Source organism: Drosophila takahashii, chromosome 2R (assembly GCF_030179915.1).
Source record: "Drosophila takahashii strain IR98-3 E-12201 chromosome 2R, DtakHiC1v2, whole genome shotgun sequence".
NCBI lineage: Eukaryota > Metazoa > Arthropoda > Insecta > Diptera > Drosophilidae > Drosophila > Drosophila takahashii.
The window spans coordinates 36,337,473-36,355,988 of NC_091679.1; the positions used below are offsets into that span (position 1 = coordinate 36,337,473).

Genomic DNA, 18,516 nt, shown 5'->3' on the forward strand with positions numbered 1-18,516 from the left:
GCCGATATTTAAATAAATTGCCAACCAATTGTACTCACACACTCACGGAGAAAGAGTCTCCCTTCGGGGGAATGCCATTTCTCCCATCCTGCTAAAAAGGAAAAGAGCCTTATGTGCGTGTTCACACCATGTCAAATGCTCAGGAGGTCCACCCCCATCCCAGTTTTGGTCCACCCCAACGAAATGGTCTGGCAAATTAGATGCGATTTAGCTCGGTTCGATTCCATGCCGGATCTCTCCAATTGGAAGTGGGCGTATTTCGAGGGTTTAAGAGATCAGTGCTCGAGTGTAATTAGTTGGGGGAGTAACAAAAGAGAATAGCTCGTTAGTTTTTTCGATTTCTCAGAGATTATACCAAATTATGGGGTTATTTATAGGTTAAAGATACCCCCAAGGGGTATAATTTTATTGCAAATTTAATAAAATTTATTTTTAGATCTTCTTCTTCGTATGTCCCAAGTTGATTCAACACAATATGAAAATGGGTTTAAGTATCCATTTGGAGGGAAATGTTCTCTGGTTCTGATGAATTCGCGGTGTTATTTATTACCTTAGTGGATAACTTGTCTTGTTCTAAAGAACTCGCGTTTTAATCTTGTAATCGAAATCATCTAGTTTTTTTAAATAATTGATTCATATTTGAATCGTGATTTATATTGATCTTAGCTCTATAATCATTAAGTACTCCCACATGTCCCCCAAATCCAGTCTCTCCAATTTCCCGTACTAATTAGCCACCGATTGACACATCTATCACATGGGCCATGCATATCATCCGGCCATCTGGTGGCTCCATCAATCTACGCCTGCGAAGACGTTTCAATACATTCCAACAAATTGACCACCACAATTTAAACAAAACCCGCTTTGGCCAATAAGTGGCCATTCATCTTGTCCAGCAGCCGCAGTTTTCCCATCCCCGCATTTCCCCGTTGTCCTGAATCATGAGGAAAACTTGCCACAACCGAAAACCCAAGCACCCTAAACCACAAACTTGAACGTGGAGCGACAGAGAGGGAATATTTGGCACTCGAGTTGGGAAATCCAAAAGGTTGGGTGGGCAGTGGGTGGTTCGGTGGGTGGAAGGCCGCTTCTTTTACTACTTGGTAGCAGTTGGCCATGGCAGCGAAGTCGTCGTCGTCGTCGGAAGAGCAGCATCAGGCGGCAAATAATGTAAAACGCCATTAGGCGAGATTTTCTCATACAAACAACAATTGTGCATTGGCACACCAGCCTGACGTCGTCGTCGTCGTCGTCTGGGATTTCTGGGGGGGATTGGCAAGGAATTGGAGATGGAGATGGGTGGGGTTGGGCGACTTTTGTGGGCGTTGGACACAGCATTTTTTTATGCGCATTTCGCACTGGCGAATGGAAGCGAGAGAGAAGAGCAGCAGCAGACTGGGCCCAGGAATATTCTCATGAAACGTAGCAAACGAAAACAATTTTGGGCCGCGCTGGCTGGCAAGTGGCAACATTTGTTGCTGCTGCCGCTGCTGTTGCTGCTGTTGCTGCTGCTGCTGCGACAAATTGAATGAAATCACGGCAATTTGGAGTGGCATACATCGGCTGGCGGCAGCTGGGACCAACCGGACCAAATGGCCAGTCGCAAAAAGAAAAAATATCCGAATATACATTAAGTGGGGGAAAGAAGGAGAGCAAACAACGGATTGCTGTTGACGCATCGATGAATTATTAATTTTTATTTTAAACATTGAATGACATGTTGTGTTGCTGCTGTAACTGCTGATGTTGCTGCTGCACATGCGTCACTTGTGACTTGTCACTTGGGTGTCTCTGTGTGTTTGTGTTTATCTGGCGAAAGGCAGCGTGTATCGCTGCGATAAGGAAGTTGTTTGCTCAGCGGCAACGGCAATTCAGCAAACAAAATCAGAGCAACCACCACCCACCACCCACTTGATGCGTCCTCTAGGCCAGCAGGTCAAAATGAAGCTGTTTGTTTGGGTGTCCCCCTCTGTTTGGGGGAGATATGGGAATCGGCAACTGGGTGTCGGCAGATAACACTTCATGGATGGTAATGGCCTTGTCCGGGTGCCTGTGAACTGGCCACCCACTGGGCGGCTTATTAAGATTGCCCTCGTCTGAGTGCTCGTCCTCGTCCTCCTCCTCTTCCTTTTACTTTTCCTCGACAGCGACAGTTGCTCAGCGGTTGGCCTGTCCAGAGGCAAAGGACGCGCTAGAATTGTCGCCGTCAGCTGCCTGTCCTGTCGCCTCCAGCAGATGAAAAGCCAAGAAAGGACTTTTCCTCCAGCTGGCAAAGTGAAGAGCGTAAAAATGTAGACTGCAAGTGAAATGCGGATAATGCAGTGGGAAAAGGGGCAAAGTCGAGAAAGACAGCAGCAATTACACATTTGTGGTGATTACTCAATAACTTAAGCCTTGATGGCAGCTCATCAGTGTGATCTAAAATAGAAATTTGGTTTAAATTGGAAACAGCAATGACAGCAGCAACTAGCAACTAGCAACAGCAGCAGCGACAGCAGCAACATGTATTTAAACAAAGCTCTTTAGCCACAGATTCGTATGCCCCAAAGACACAAAAACTCCATAAGGATAATATGCGTATTTGTGTGGCAACTGGCAGCTTTCAGCAGCAGCAGGAGCAGCAACAATAGCAGCAACAACAGCAGCAACAACCAGCAAGAGTAACCGTTATTAAAGATTTTGAATACCTAATTATGAAAATGTCAGAAGCAAACGTTTTTTTGTTGCCAAAGAGGGGAAGAGAGAGGGAGAGAGAGGTAGCGCAATGACAGGGACGGGGCATAATCTCCGCCAGGACTCTTTCGGCTGTGTGGGTGCGAGGATGTTGCTGGTTTGGCTGCCAGGCGTTTTCCTATGCCATAGTTGTTGTTAGCCGCAGCAGCAGCAACAGCAACAGCACAGCAGCAACATGAAGAACAAACTGTGTGTTTGTGAAGTGCCTGGCAGCCAAACACGAGCTCTCTCATCTCCGCAGAGAGCAACAAAAACATGCGGAAAAATATGAAAAATTCCATTTTCATGTCACTCAATTGAATTTCCATTCAAACTGCTTTTTTCCTTGGCCAGAACCAGATTCTCTGCGTTTTTTCCCACCGACTGACGCTGACGTCGAGCGCGGCGCTTTTCCATTTCCACTCGGCAGAGCGCCGCCCCCTCTTATCCCCCTTTAATATTTTTGCCCATTTTCCGAACACACACACACACACGAATATGCGGGCGGGTGTTTTGTATTTTTGGGCTTTCTAGCCAAATTAATTGCCTACGGATTTGTAGTTAGTTGCCATCGTCATCGCTTTTGTTGTTGCTGTCGAAAGCTCAAACACAAATACATACGAAGGCACAACAAATGCCTGCCACACACACACACAATCACAATGGTTTCTGGCCAAAAGTCCTTTTTGCCTTGACTGCATTCGGGTTTTATGGCAAAAATAAATAAATTTTGGGTTTATCTCAATGGCACACAAGTCATTTGCAGCTGAGATTTTTTTGCTCGCTTTCCTATCTCTACTACTATTTCCACAGCTACATCGTTTTTTCCCCTATACCCTATACCATCCCCATTCCGAACCCCAGAGTCCCATCCTTGTGATTATTTTTTTTCCAGCCCTGCGTCCTGTTCTCCCCTGTGGTTGCTTTTTGATGGCAAAGGTGAGCACACATGTGATGGTTCCGGGTTTTTTCGGTTGGCAGTTGGAGTCTGTCGAGAACAATATGTTGGGAACAATTGAAGCATGACGTGGAGATCTGTGGACTTTGGACACGAGCTTACATCGGATTAACATCGTGCTCAAGGCGTTCGAGTCTGTCGATTCGAATGCATTACCTTCCCAGAATGCAGGGACAACAAACTGTTGTACCATAAAGGGAATAAAAATCAGTCAAAGGAGTTTCCTCACATGGAAAAGAAATGGATGAACAGGCTGTCAGGTGTGTTTAGACCAGAACGGAGAGTTCAAAGTTTGATGGCAATCGTAGGGACAGCAAAGAAGAATTGCATTTTGTTTGTGAAAGCATCAAATATTTTCGAGAAATGGGTTTCAAATCACCTGCAAGGCTGTCTAAAAGTATGCAGTAAAAAATGTTCATGTTTCGTTACTCAAAATATTGCATACTTTTGGACACCTTTATATTAAAACTAGCAATACCCGAAGCGACGTTGTCCGCTACTATTAGCAATGCATTTATTGCTGATTTTTTTGTATATTCAAATTCAAATTAATATCAGAGTAAAATCCCGCGTAACCTTAGCTAAACAGTAAACCCACCTACAACGCACTAATATTCTAATCCTTCTAACCATAACATACCTTACCTTAACACCGCATTAACCCTAATATTACCTCACCTTAACCCCACCTATTTTATTCTAACTCTTGGCACACTTTTTTAGCACCTTAATGCTGTTTTCACTATTTCCTAGTCTTAACCCACCTTAGCACCAGTTTTTCCTCTTCTTAGCTAACCTAACTTTAGTCTCACCTGAAAACAAATTCTCCTTACTATACTTACTTTAACTTCACTTTTTCTTAGTAAAACTTGTTTGTCACCTTGACCTTATCCTCACTAAAGTCCAAACGAACTTTATCTTTCTCACCTTCACCCTTCCCTTATAGTTCTTTTACCCTAATCTATCTAATACCTCCTTAATCGCAACTTAATTTTATAGATTTGGTTAGCTAAGCGAATGCAGAGAAAAACTTTTACTCTTTTTTTACCGTTTATTTTAAACAGATCTAACTCCGTTATTTTGTCCTAATTTAATCATTACATACTTATGTATGTACATGCCAATTTATCGATGTGTGTGTGTGTCATTGCGTTTCTCACATGCAAATGTGACGACTGAAAGTTTTTTTTCCTGCTCTCCCCTTGAAAGCCAATCCAAAATGTTTTTAAAATCAAAACCAAAATTCCTTATGAATTTAATGGGTTGGCTACACACTTTGACTTAGAATTGCATCCATTAGATAATCCGTTCTGGTATCCAAATAGAAAAATTTTATCAGGTGTTTCTAAGCTAGAAACAAAACATTGGCGGCGTCTCTTTCGCTTCAAATGACTCTCTCTCTCTGCTCACTACTCTCTCGCTCTGCTTTTGCTGACGTTCGTGAGTGCTGCGAAAAACAAAAACAACGTGCTGCCAAAGAGGCCCCCCGCAACCCCCGCAAACAAAAAAGATCATATAAAATCAACCGTGGGTCCAAAAAAAGAAAAAAAAATACCTTACTAATTGTATGGCATAGCTCCGCACTTTAAAACAAAAACGGATGCGATCGCATAATCGGTGCGGAAAAATTAATTAAGTGCCCCAACCGGAAGTCGGTGGGGGCTCATCTTCTGGGCTTTCAAAGATTTCCACAAATAAAGCTTAAAAAAAAAATATCAACTTGTTTGGTTAAAAACTGTGGGAATGGTTGATGTTTTAATCAACCAATTTTGCATTTTTTGAGAGTCCTGGGAGTCCTTAGGAGCCGAATTTTAAAAAATCCTTTCTTAGTGCACACCTCCTCTAACACACGATTCAGACCCAATTTTTTCCAGAATTTTAGGACTTATGGTTTGGGCTGGGGGAACATGACGCAAATCGACATCTACTCTTTTATAGTAATACTCGATTCAAATGTAACGGAAAAAAACGACTTAAAAAGGAACTCAACTGAGCTGAGCAAACTCTCGGACCCTCAAACCACCACAAATAAGTGTCCTGCGATATTCGGCCACACAGAATGCCTTTCAAAACGGGGCAAAACACACAGTGGCTGTGCCTGCTTTTGTTTAGTGGCCAACAGCGATGCCAACTGCAGTCACAATCCACTTGCTCGTGCTTATGGCCAACATGCCTGGTCTCCCTTGTCCTCATGCAGATTTATTTATAGAATTTAAATTTAAACAAAAGCGAGCAAGAGTGACCAATGCGCCGGCGGCTTTTCCATGGCGCCTGCTCCTGACAAGCTGACAGCCCTGCTGAGAATGACTCTGGATCCCGGAATCCCTTCTACCAGCTCCTCGCTCCTCGCTTCTGAGCCCAGGACCCTCGCCCAGGCGACATTTCCACTTGTCATGCTTTTGCTTGAGTAATTAAATAACATTTTCCTTTCGCGCTTTACACGCAGGACGAAACAGTAGCGCCAACAACATTGACAACCGCTGAAAGTGACGGCGCTATCTGGATTCTGGATTGTTAAAACCACTGACAACTGTCGATTGGGGGAGGGTTCTCCTACATATTTTGTAATAAGTATTGTGTATTAAGAGTTTCCGAGAAATTACAACATGCCGAGACATTGCTCTAATCCGTGGCAGTAAAGCAAATTTAAACCTTGATGTGGAAATTACAATAAAAAACTTGAATAATTATAATCAACAACAAAGAAGCTTAGTTTTTCTTTTTAAGTGTTCCTATATTTTTGGGGGGTTTAAAAATAATGTGGACTTATCAGATTATAGTTTAATCTTCTTCTTAAGATCAACAAATGCTTTTTAAAAGTTGTTTACAATTTTAAATGTTTAAAAACCTAACGTATTTTTTATTGTCTGGCAGCCCTGGCCCTAAACTTCGAGTATCCGCTCAAAGCAATCTGGCATCCTTGGTAAGAAAAGTAGTTATTTGCAGCAAGTTGGCAGGCCATTATTGTTATTTTGAAATATTGCAAGCGTAAATTGTTATAAGTGTGCTGTTTTCGCTTAAAAAAATTAAATGTTTAATGCGTGTGGATAAAATTCCATATATCAAATGAGTAAAGCTTATGAATACGCTTCTATGACGTCTTGGCAACCCTGATTCGTGATTTTCGCCATCTTAACCATCGTTTTTTCTTTCGTGACTGCCCATCCACATGTGCGCATGCGTGTTTAGCTTCCGGGAATTTTATGGTTCCAAAAAATTTGTTCGAGTAAAAACGAAATGGTAAGAAAGTGCTTAAAAAGTTAAAAGAATTTATTTTTTACCACTCTTCGTATCTATATTTATATTTTTTAGTCGAAGAGGAACTGGCAGCGGAACAAGTGCTCAGTCCACCTGCCCAGGAGCGAGTTTGTAGAAATACAGCCCATGATGTCCGAAGAAGGTCCATCTTCCTCCGGATCCGGATCCGGACCCCAAATGACTGTGGAGACTCTTTCTCCAGTACCAGAAATGCCTCCTCACACTTTGAAGGAAAATACCACAGCTAATAAGGTAAATGAGACTGTGACGAGTGACATTTTTCCACGAGACCCTCGGCTACGTGTTAGGGAAAGTTCTACAACGGTTTCGGAGTGGGATGAGAGCCTACTGCCCTCCAGCAAACCTAACAACAAGGAGAACAAGGATCATCACAAAAACAGGAGTCGCCACTTGACTGGAACAACCCCAAAGCCAAAGCTTGACGGGATGGGAGAGGGCTGGAGAGGACTCTCCCAAGATGCATCCCTTTACAAAAATCATAATATCCCCATGCAACCTAGTAAGAACTCAAGCGATGACGATTTGACTGATCGTACAAATGGAGCGATTAAAAAAAAGAGCCAAAAGCCCACTGGGAAAACTCTGAAAAGGAGTCACTCTTCCAATCTCCAGATCGAGGACGATAAACCTCGTGGATCAGGAAATGCCACTTTGCTGAACAATCCAGATTTCAAGATAAAAACGGAAAACCAGCCAAGTCATTCTGTGGGGAGCAATTTGAGCTCGGATGATCTTGTTTATCATCAGAACCTCGACAATAAGATTTTCGTGAAGACAGTGATGCCCAAGTTTTTTTCCAACTTCCAAATTTCAAACAGTAAGGATGTAATGCACAAGGATTCGAAGAGTCTGCAGACCCAATTGATTGCTCCGCAGACCAGCGACGAGGACTTTCTGTTTTTAGAGAACCAGGATAATAAGCTTGTTGTGGAAACACTGATGCCCCAAATGATGCAGCGGGCTCCCAAGTGGACGGAAAAAGAGGATATGCCCAGTACAAGTAAGGATGGTAAGGCTGTGAAAGAGAACGTTTGGCACAAGGACAACCTGTGCGAGGTATCCTTGCAAGAAATCATGAACCCAGCTGCTCCTCCGAGCTGCGTGGAAAAATGGCGGAGCATCGAGGCGATCTGCATGCGTCTGAGGGGCATCGAAGTGCCGGGAAACGTGGGTCTCCTGGAGGAGACCCCAACCTTCGAGGAGCTCTTTGAAGTGCTCAGCATTGAGGATCCCGCGATGTGTGTTCCTAAACGCAAGACGAACCGCAGGGTTAAGAAATAGAGCAACAGGAGTTTATCTATGAGTTGGAATCTGAGAACGAGTCGATTTTCCTACTAAAACAAAATAAGGTTTTTAATCTATATATTTTTGTGTGGGGTAAATGAAAAACCATATGCCTCAAAAATACCAAAGCTTTATGTATTTTATAATTATCCTAAGACATTTTTATATTTGTGCTATTGAAAATGAATTTAAAAGTAATATTAAAGTTTCACAAATTTATTTTAATGAATTGTTTAAATATCTCAACAAAGATGTCTTCTATTTTTGCATTTTCTAAAACAAAAATTCCTCTTTGGAAATATTTTTGTAACCATTTCACTCATTCCCCTGCTTTTCTCTGCAGCTTGTAACAATAAATAAATGTGTGCAGCTGCAGCAACAAAAGCTGGGCAAAAACAGCAATGGCATCAATTTTTTGTAACATGTTGCCAAACATGGCCGAAGCCACGCCCACCGTCCGCCGCCCACTGTCCATGGTCGGCAGTCCACAGCCTGGAGCAGAAGGACTCCTCCGGCAGATGGTGATGCCGATGCCGATGCGATACTACTGATGTTGCTGTTCCTGCTGCGGTGGCCACTTAAATGTCGTTATGTTGTCGGGTCACGCGCACTGCCCCCCAGCACTCCCAATCCCACATCCTCATCCCCAGCCATGTCCTTCGTCCTCGTCCTTTTTTTGGCCAAAGGGAAAAACAGCTTTATTGCCGCAGCAATTATGCGTAGCTAATAAAAATGTGCGGAGGTGTTGGCAGCAGCAGCAGCAGGGGGTCGGAAAATCGGGGAAAATCGAGCTACTAGGGGGCCGGAATAAAATTTTCCTGGGGCAGGCGGCATCGACAGGCGAAACGATTTATGCAAGCGAGAATAATTAATGCGCTGATTTATTTAAAAACGTGTTTTGGCATTCAAATGAAGGAGCTCTTTGTTCAATTAACCCATTGCTAAATGGCCAAAAAAAACGCTGTAAATATGGAAAACCATTTTGGTAGTTTTTCTCCAGCCCCTTCTAACCATTTTAATTTCATAGTGCTGGGCCACAGAAGCAGGCATTAATGGGTTAACATGTGTGAATTCTCGCGCTTTGTCGAAATGCAAATTTATACGCCAGCTTTTGACAGCAACAACAATCGCTTAACCAAAACAAACAAGGTTGAACCAAAAAAATAACGAGGAATGTGGGGAAAAAATGGGGAAAAGAAGAAAAATCAAATATGTTAAGCGGCATTTAAGCGCCGCATCGAGAATCCAGCGAATGTATGTGCCACATGAGATAATGCCCCATGCCCCCACTTCCCCCCACCCCCCTTTGTTTGTATATTTTTCTAAAAATTTGCACGCATTGCATTGTTGTACTTTTCGCTGTTTTGGGCCCTCTGTTTGTTTGTCTTTTCGTTTGTTTGTTTGTTTGTTTGCGGCACACACACATGTGCGGTTTCCCAGCGGCAGCGTCCCCTAAAAGTATGCAAAGCAACAAAAACACGAGGGAAATCGGGAAAAAAGGAAAGGCGGCACACGCCATTTGGGTGGATTTGTGGGTGGATGTGGGAAATGTAAACGGAATTGTTTTGCCCGCCCGATGCTGCATGTGTGTGTGTGTGTCTGTGTGTGCCTGGGTGTGGGTGAGTGTGGGAAAACGTGCGGGTGTGTGTGTGACAAAGGGATAATGACTGGCAGCCAGGATATACCCACTCCCACACACACACACGTCGCGCTGCGTGTCTTATCACCAATGAAGGAAAACACGCACGGCCGCTCAACAAGCTCAAGGCGAAGGGAACGGCCAACGGGGCGTATTGACAACGACTAGAATGTGCCCACCGATGCCCCTTCCACCCCCTTTTGTCCTTTGGGGTCCCGGAGTTTGCTCAAAGGACTAGCGTCTGTTTATCCTGCGGGGAAGGAGTTCAAAGTTCAAAGGGGAAAATGCATTGCGAACAGGTAGTCGCCCTTATTTGGGAATTTGTGTGGGGTATTTTGCACTTGTTGATAAGGTTTTAATTATTAAACAGAAATTAGTTTATGTATTGAGTATCATTATCTAAGGTCGCAACAAAGTGATTGTTGTTTGCAAGTTTTGATTGAAACTAATTTCCTTTTCTAAATGTCAATATTATAATTACACATTGAATTATAATCAAAACACTATTCGAAGCTATCATTTCAGATTATGCATTTGATAGAAAAGTATTTGTCCTATTTAACTTTGCTTAATTTTTTATACCCTTGCAGACGGTATTATGATTTCAGTCAGAAGTTTGCAACGCAGTGAAGGAGACGTTTCCGACCCCATAAAGTATATATATTCTTGATCAGCATCACAAGACGAGTCGATCTAGCCATGTCCGTCTGTCCGTCCGTCTGTCCATCTGTCCGTCTGTCTGTTTCTACGCAAATTAGCCATTTTAGCCATTACAGATATCTCTTATCAAGTAATCAATTTTTGAATCCCCCGCCATATTTTTAACATTGTACCAGTCACAGTAAACCTTAACATGTTATCGATAACTGTTATGCAGCATAACATAGTTATGCCCTGTTAAGCCACAGTTAAAAACTGTGTTGGTAAACGAGGCTAGACAATGTTATACAGCACTGATAAATTTGAATTTAAATTTAAATTTTATGGTAAAACAATGTTTTACTAAAAAAAATTCAACCCAGAAAAATCAATTATATTGTTTTATAAAAATAATTGCACTTTATTTAAGTTAAGCCCTAGATTAGCATTACAATTAGGTGTCTAAAGGTAATTTGTTCAACAATTTCCGTTACGTAGAGGGGCGCATTTGCCACGCCCCGAAATGCGGCAGCAAGGGGCAACAACAACAACGACTCGATTACAGTTAAATGACTATTGTTCACTGACTCATTTTCCGAGGGGCGCTTCTAAGGTTTCAAAGTCGGCGTTTTGTATTTTTGGGGGCGGACCGTTTTGCGGCATCGTTGCATTTAAAGTAAACTTAGTTAAATGGGATTTAAGCACTAGTTATCACATAGTAAACTTATGGGGTAGGCGATTCTTCTTCTTCGTTGCGATTGCATTGACTTGCAGTTGATTCTGATGTTGATCCAGATCATATGGGGATATATCAGCGATATCCCAGCAGGTATTTGGGCAGGTAGGTGATGGAGGACAGCAGGCTATAGCTTTACGGTATAATAAAGAGTTTTCGGGGGTCATTTGGGTAATTTATTGTCATGGAAACTACAGAATCTTGCCACCAAAAATATGTACAGGCCTTAACCACCAACGTTAACAATCACCACATCGAGAGGGCCATAACCATCGGCGCTTGTCACCGGCTCTTCTGTTCGATCCTCAGCGCTGTTCGATCATTAGTTATTCGATTTTAGTTGTTGCATGAACCACACCAGGGCGGAAAATAAAATGTGCTCGTTATTATCGGGTAAAAATTAAAACAAATGAAAATGCGTAATGGCAGACAAACAAGTGACTAAAAGCAAGGTATTAATTACGGTTACAAGTTGAATTCGATTAGTAATTAGTTATAGCAACCGACACCAGAAAAACACGCAGCTAAACTAGACAGTGCTTACGAGTTGGTCAATCCCTTGTAGAACCAGGACTTCCAGGACTTGGACGACTCCTCGTCGATCTTGGACTCGACCTCGGCACAAAAGTGCTTTCGATCGTGGGATCGCCCACTGCGGCAGTCGCAGATGAGTCGCTTTTTGCACTCGGCATCGCAGGTGGGACGCGCCGGCGAGTTTTTCCAGTAATATCTGGATAGAAGTAACCCATTAAATATAAAATAACATGCAGTAGCTACCATAACCCACTTGTAGTACAGCTCGAAAAGCTCCTGATTGTTGGTCAGCTCGTTGAGCAGATTGTTCCAATCGCTGGGACGCAGGGCCTTCATGTTGTAGGCTGCTCGTGCCGTATAGAGCTTATACCAAATGGGGTAGCCATACAGATTGGCCTCCTTGAGATTCATTATCCAGGACTCATGGTCGATGACCAGTCGCGTAGTCGCATCATGATCACCGTCCACGTAGTAGATCCGATAGCCGGGATTCAGATCGTAGTAGGGCGAAACAGAGGGTCCTATGTACGCAATGCCATTGGGATGATCTAAGAAATATCATTTGATTAGTAGGTTTGCTAATAGATTTTATTTTGAAAGTTATTACTTAGATCATGAGGATCGTAGAACATCTCAAACTCATCGTAGTGCGTGTGTCCATAGAACTGGGCGGTCACTGTGCTCTCGTAACGCGAGATGATCTTGTAAAAGTTGCGCGACCAGACTTTCAGGCAGTCGGAATGTCCCGGTGGTATATGGCCTATGACGTGCACCTTTTCGTTGGAGAACTCGGCACTCTGAAGCTCGTAGATGAACCTTTAAAGGAAAAATAAATGTTAAATATATTATTATATCCCTTTTAAGGCCTTACTTACCACTGAAGTTCTGTAGCTGGATCTGTGGAATTGAGTAGCAGCCACCAGTTCTTGTTGTTGCAGTAGTTCATGTTCAGCGAGATGATCCTGAAACCGGGGCGAACCAGCACCGAGTAGAAGGCTCCCCGTCGCACCGTGTGGGTCACACTTTGGGGCAACCACCGCCGCCACTGGACATCCAGTTCGTCGTACAGCCAGCTAATGGATATATCCACCTGATTCACGTAGGGCGGGGGAAAGCTGTTCACCGGGGCACTTTCGTGGTTGCCCAGAGCCGGAAAGATGGGAATGCCCGGAAACATTTCCACCATCTGCTTCACGGTGTCCTTGATAATGGCCAGGTTCTCCTCCTTCGTCTGGTTCCACACGTCATGCGGCGGCAGATCGCCCGTCCACAGGATGTAGTCGATGTCCTTGTGCGTCTCCGCGATGTGCGAGAGCATGTGATCCACCGTCCTCTTGGGGGTGTCACACTTCCGGTAGTCCCCCCACTTTCCAGCCGCTGCATTCGGGGTGGCAGGGCGACCGCTGCTCAGTCGACAGCAGAGTGGCTCATTGCAATCCGCATTGGAACCCTCCGCATAGTGGGGATCATAGTGGGTATCGGAGATGTGCAGGACCTTGAAGAAGGGAGCCGCCTCCATGGGAATCGGGAGATCGGCGAGACGAGGAGGCTTCGGCACCGGGGGGAAAATCACCTCCCACTCATGATACGGATTGTAGACATCCGCACAACCGTCGCCAATCACAAAGCTGCACAGTTCATCGGGACTGAGATTGACCCGCTTCAATACGTATATCAACTCGCTGCCAAAGAGCTGGGCGACTCCCTGGCAAACCCGGGCACTCTGGATATTCAGATTGGTGCAGTAGTCCGTGATCATGCGAATGAGCTCCGCATCCGTCTTTCCCGATTGAATCTGATGCTGCAGCATTCCGGCTCCCGCTCGGCAGGCGGTGCAGGTCACCTTGGACATCACACTGTTCTCGATCTCGAAGGCCACCTGCTTGAGGTTCAGCAACTTCAAAGCCTTGTCCACAAAGGGTGGATAGACGAGGCCATCGCCTCCGGCCACATCGTACCACAGCATTCGGCCCGAGCTGGCCGTCTGATTGTGCCGGATGTCCACCAGTCTCTGGAGGAACTCGGAGTCCGAGCTATCCGAGGGTAGAGTGCGATGAGTGCGATTCGGGTGGAGCATGGGTTCCAGATGCGGCTGAATGCTGCGCGGCTGCTCCTCAATCACCCAACGCTGCATTTCCGGCTGCGTCCAGTTTATCTGCGGCCTGAGGTTCGTAAACAGAAAGGGCAGGGCTGCAACTGAGGGGGGCATATTAGAATTGATTCCGATGATAACCCCTTGAGTACTCACCATCTGATAGGGATAGAACTGCCAGAAGGCCCAGGATGAGCCAGCATTTACCCGGCGGCTGTTGCTGTGTCATAACTGCTGGACTTGTGGACTTTGCCACGCCAGTTTAGCCCAGGTATTTATGGATGGAGTAGGAGCTCCACAGGTAGCAGGCGGCTTGACCTACATAGCAGGGTTTACCCAAAATAAGAAAATAACAAGCGGAGACAGCAAATTGGAGAGTCATTATTTTGTGGAACGAGTTTCATTACGGCGTTTTTTTTGTATTTAAGTAAGAGTATGTGCAGTGGCTCATCAACGTTTTCGGTTTGTTTTGGTTTTTAGTATGCAGTTTCTTTTCCTGCTTGATTTATGGCCAGTACCATTAACATTTATGTAATGCAGGGGACAGACTCATAAATAAACTGGCTGCTGCTTTAACTCTTTAATAACTCACAGTTGGGTTGTAAAGTTTCTGTAATCTCAATCAAAAAAGCTTCCCAGAAATTGTAAATCCAATTTTACCAATGAAAAATTAAAGGTAGCACACATTTCATCGATGTCCGAAAGTCAACTCATTTTGGAATGAGTTATTACATTTGATGTCATGACTGTAAGCACCAATCTTGTTTGCAAATCCTGCTCATTTATTCAGCCGTAAAGGTATCTCCACCATTTGGACCATAAATCGCCCCCTGGCTTTTGTCGCATTACCTTGCTTGGCCACAAATCCAATGCAGCCATTTCCAAAAACCAACCATAATACCAATTCCATCCCTTCACCACTTGACCTTTCCGATTGCTCGTCGCTGGGGACACGAAATCTAAATTTCAATTTGTGTGCGGGTGTTTGACGGTTTCATCAACATTTGACAGCACTTAAAATCTCGTTAGCTGTAAATGGCAGTCATGTTTGAACACCCCCACAACAGAGCAGCAACATGGGCAACAAACGTGAGCAACATCATCAGCAATCGGGGAAATGTCACCAACCGATGCATTCAACATTAGATGGAATTGTTGCAGCGATTTTATTTGGATTGACGGATACATTTGTGCGGTGTCTGTACATCGAGTGTTGTTTGCTTAAAACTTTTCGTAAAATATCACAGTCCCCTGGAAGCCCTCGTATTATTTACCCCTTTTCTGCTGAGATGGCCTTATCAAACTGCCTTATCAGCATCTGTCGTCCGAATGTGATTTCATGAATCTCATGTACTTTTATTTGCCAATGTAGTTTTTTATTTATTTTTTAACACTGAGCAAATCAAGTTTCTGTTGTTGTTTGGGAGGAAACGCCCTTATCAGTGTGAACTATATAACGAGTTGAGTACGCAATAAAAATATACTTTAAAAAGATTTATGCAAGGGAACGTTTAATCAAGAAAAAGCTGAGATAAGCTGTTTGAGGTATGGAACTTAATATGATTCAGAGGATAGAAAAATAAACTAAGAGATACAAATATGATATTGAGATTTCGGGCTGCACAAAAAATAATATTAAATAAATATGATTCTTCTTTGGAAAACTATAAAAAGCAAAATTGGTAAATTCACCATTCTGAAACTCAATTATCTAAAACTAAAAAGACGTCATTATAAAAGGTCTTTTTGAAGTAAAAGTATGGAAAGTAAATTAACAAAATGGTAAAAAAACGCCTTCACATTCGCGTCTTTGACCCTGACTCATCTCCAGACTTCCAATTCATGGTTCGCCCATTCAAACGGCTATCACATGACACGATATATAAAATAGCAATCAAGTGCGAGTAAACAAAACAACTAAAGCCAATTGATTTGTTTGTGGCGACAGGCCTTATACTCGTACACAACATTATGCACCGGGCTCAATGCCACCCAACCAATTGGCATAGCCCCGCCAAATCGACAATGCCGCATCCATAAGCCAGACACCCTGACAAACGACGGACAAGTGTCGCAGTCTCAAGCCGAAAGTACATTGGCCTCTCCCCCGGCGGAGAGAAATCGTCGGCGTCTTGTAATATCCGAGGGTTTTTCAACTTTTTATTTACCGCAGAGATTCGAGCGAAAATCGAAAGTGCCTTCTCCAGGGCGCCTATCGTTCGGTTCAAGTAGAAATGCATTATTAACACATTTGATGGGGGGGCAGAAGACCAGAAAACTCGTTTCGCGGACAAGGTTAGCCGAGGACAACACTAATTTCCAGCTGAATGCAGGTCAAGTTACAGCCATCAAAAGCGCCTGAACCCGAACTCGAACCCAAAAGACATTACAAAACTATCAAAACGAACAGAGACTCTTTTGCTAACCGGTTTTATCATCTTTATATTTACTACACCTGCAGCACGTGGTCAGAAAAATGGATTTTTGGCACACACCATCTGCATCTGCTGGCTGTTATTCTACGGCTCAGCTTTCTCATTCACAATATATTGGGTTGGCATCGTTCATTCAGGGCACGATTACTCCCCAAAAAAGGGCCACTCAGCGGGCAACGGTAAGTCGGGAAAAAAATGTGCTGCCCAAAAAACTTTCACTTTCTTTAGAAATTATTTTTGATAATATAATTTCTTCTTTCTCTCGCTTTTGTTATTTCGGCCGGGCATGTGCTAAATGGAGTGGGTCCCACACCCATGTACCTCACCATAATAACATCTCTATCTCTATATCCCAGGGCTTAAGTCACTCCATCCAATCTTGTTGGCTTTGCTTTTAGTGTCTATTGTATAATGCTGCAGTCTCGGTCACGCTGCATGTAATGTTTTAATGAACGTTTCTGGTTTTATAATAATTAGGAAAGAGATGGGAGAGCGCGGTCTACAGAGATAACCACCTGAAAATGAAAACGAAAGTGAGTTTCTTTTCTTTTTCCCCCGGCAAATTGGTCTATGGAAATTTTTGTTCAGTTTTGTGTACCCAAAGTGATTGATTGTGTTTAATTGATTTCTTAAGAAAAAGAAAGCTTCGATTGTGAGAATGTGGCCGAGAATTAACCCGTTTAACCCAAGATATCACGTTTACGCAGATATGTAGGAATTACGTTTCTATGTAAATGTTAGAAAAGTAAACTATTCCGATCCCCCATTAAAAACATTTCGATCTTCTCCCCACCGATTTAATATTCATGGTCAAGCTTCTGGGCAGTGCGTGTGCGTTGTTTGCCATTCGTATGGATGGGATGGCTACTAGCCAGTGGCCAATGGAACAGCCTCGTCATGTCCAAATACTGGCCTATATATTTGTTTTTGTGGCTCGGCTGTTTTGGTTAGCGGGGGCTAATTAAACATGCAGCCATATCGCCACTCATCGTACCTCGAATACCGCGACTACAGCAAACTGCACGCGAATAGAAACGGAAACTAGAAACCAGAATGCCAAACGAAAGCGTAAAGCTGCGTAACCAGAAGATCGCACTTAGATGGGTCTTCCTATATAAACCATACACTGCTTATAACGCCTTAGAATGGGCCGCAAAAAGTGAAACAAGGTGCGGATTTTGCAAGACGGTCTGCGCATGCGTGACAAGCCGAGATACCCAAAGTGAAATGCGCAAACGTGTTTTTCCTGACGCGTTGCTTCTGACGAAATGTGTAACAGTAAAAAAAAGAGTAACCAACTCGACTGGTTTACAGATTGAACCAAGACCAAACCAAAACATTGATCAAAGCCGCAGACTTTGCATAGCTATAGTTACCTCTTCCCAGATCCCGAAAAATGCACACTCAACGGGCACTTTTGAGCCGAACTTTCGTTCTTGACCCACAACGAACCCGCCTTTGTTCTTTCGGTTTCTGTTTTCTTTATTTATACCTCGCCTCTTTCCCTTTTTATGCTTTTTATTCGTGTTGTTTGTTTGCCACTTTTTCTTTCCTATGGTTACACTATTTATAGGCAAGATTGTGCCATAATTCGCAGCTCTGCTCCGCTGATTGGCCTCATTTATTTGCGATTCATTTGTTTGGCTCACGATTTTCTACAATCGAACTTATGTATTTCTTTTTTGGCCTGCACTCCACACTTGTCGCTTTGTTTTGTCGTTTCTTCCGTCGAAGATTTCACCCGCCGCACAAAGAATTCGCGTTTCTCCGCTGAGAGAAACCAACCGCTCGCCGCGAACCGCCGACACTGAATGAATTGAGAAGCGAAGCGCAGAATTCAGCTTTTGAGCCGAGCTTCGTCGAGCTCTGCAGCTGATAAAAGTTCATGGGAAAAAGAGAGAGTACTTTTTTAGATCCCAAAGACCCCAGAGAGGTAGAAATAAAATGGGAGAGAGCTTTTGCTTTTGCCATATGAGTAGCAGAGGTCTAGCGTGCCCAACTTTTGACAATTAATTAGTTTCTATCTCACATGAAAATTTGTTAACTATTGTTCCAAAACGGAAGTATCTAGTATTTGATGAAATCTGTTCTACAGATCATGCATTGTTTCGGCTACGATCTGCTGACTTTATAATGGGTTTCTTAGTCAGGCGAATTCTTCGTTAAAATTTGTTTGTTCATTCGCATATTTTGGCATGATTTAAA

At 43.5% G+C, this 18,516-nt stretch overlaps 2 protein-coding genes across 3 annotated transcripts; one reads left to right on the forward strand and one right to left on the reverse strand.

Annotated features, from left to right (window-relative positions):
- The first annotated feature begins 6,640 nt into the window (after positions 1-6,640).
- Positions 6,641-8,461, forward strand: LOC108064697 (uncharacterized). Its single transcript, XM_070214064.1, has 2 exons — positions 6,641-6,913; positions 6,986-8,461. Exons 1-2 carry the CDS (start codon positions 6,911-6,913, stop codon positions 8,231-8,233), a joined length of 1,251 nt encoding a protein of 416 aa, XP_070070165.1. The 5' UTR covers positions 6,641-6,910; the 3' UTR covers positions 8,234-8,461.
- Positions 8,462-10,929: 2,468 nt separating this feature from the next.
- Positions 10,930-18,126, reverse strand: LOC108064744 (sphingomyelin phosphodiesterase). 2 transcript variants are annotated; one of them, XM_070213257.1, is made up of 7 exons: positions 17,688-18,126; positions 14,033-14,194; positions 12,660-13,980; positions 12,392-12,600; positions 12,038-12,332; positions 11,795-11,980; positions 10,930-11,383 (listed from the first exon to the last, which is right to left on the reverse strand). In XM_070213257.1, exons 2-7 carry the CDS (start codon positions 14,103-14,105, stop codon positions 11,326-11,328), a joined length of 2,142 nt encoding a protein of 713 aa, XP_070069358.1. In that variant the 5' UTR covers positions 14,106-14,194; positions 17,688-18,126; the 3' UTR covers positions 10,930-11,325. The 2 variants fall into 2 exon arrangements, with proteins under 2 accessions (XP_070069358.1, XP_017007911.1); XM_017152422.3 differs by lacking the exon at positions 10,930-11,383 and adding an exon at positions 11,394-11,561.
- Between the last annotated feature and the right edge of the window lie 390 nt (positions 18,127-18,516).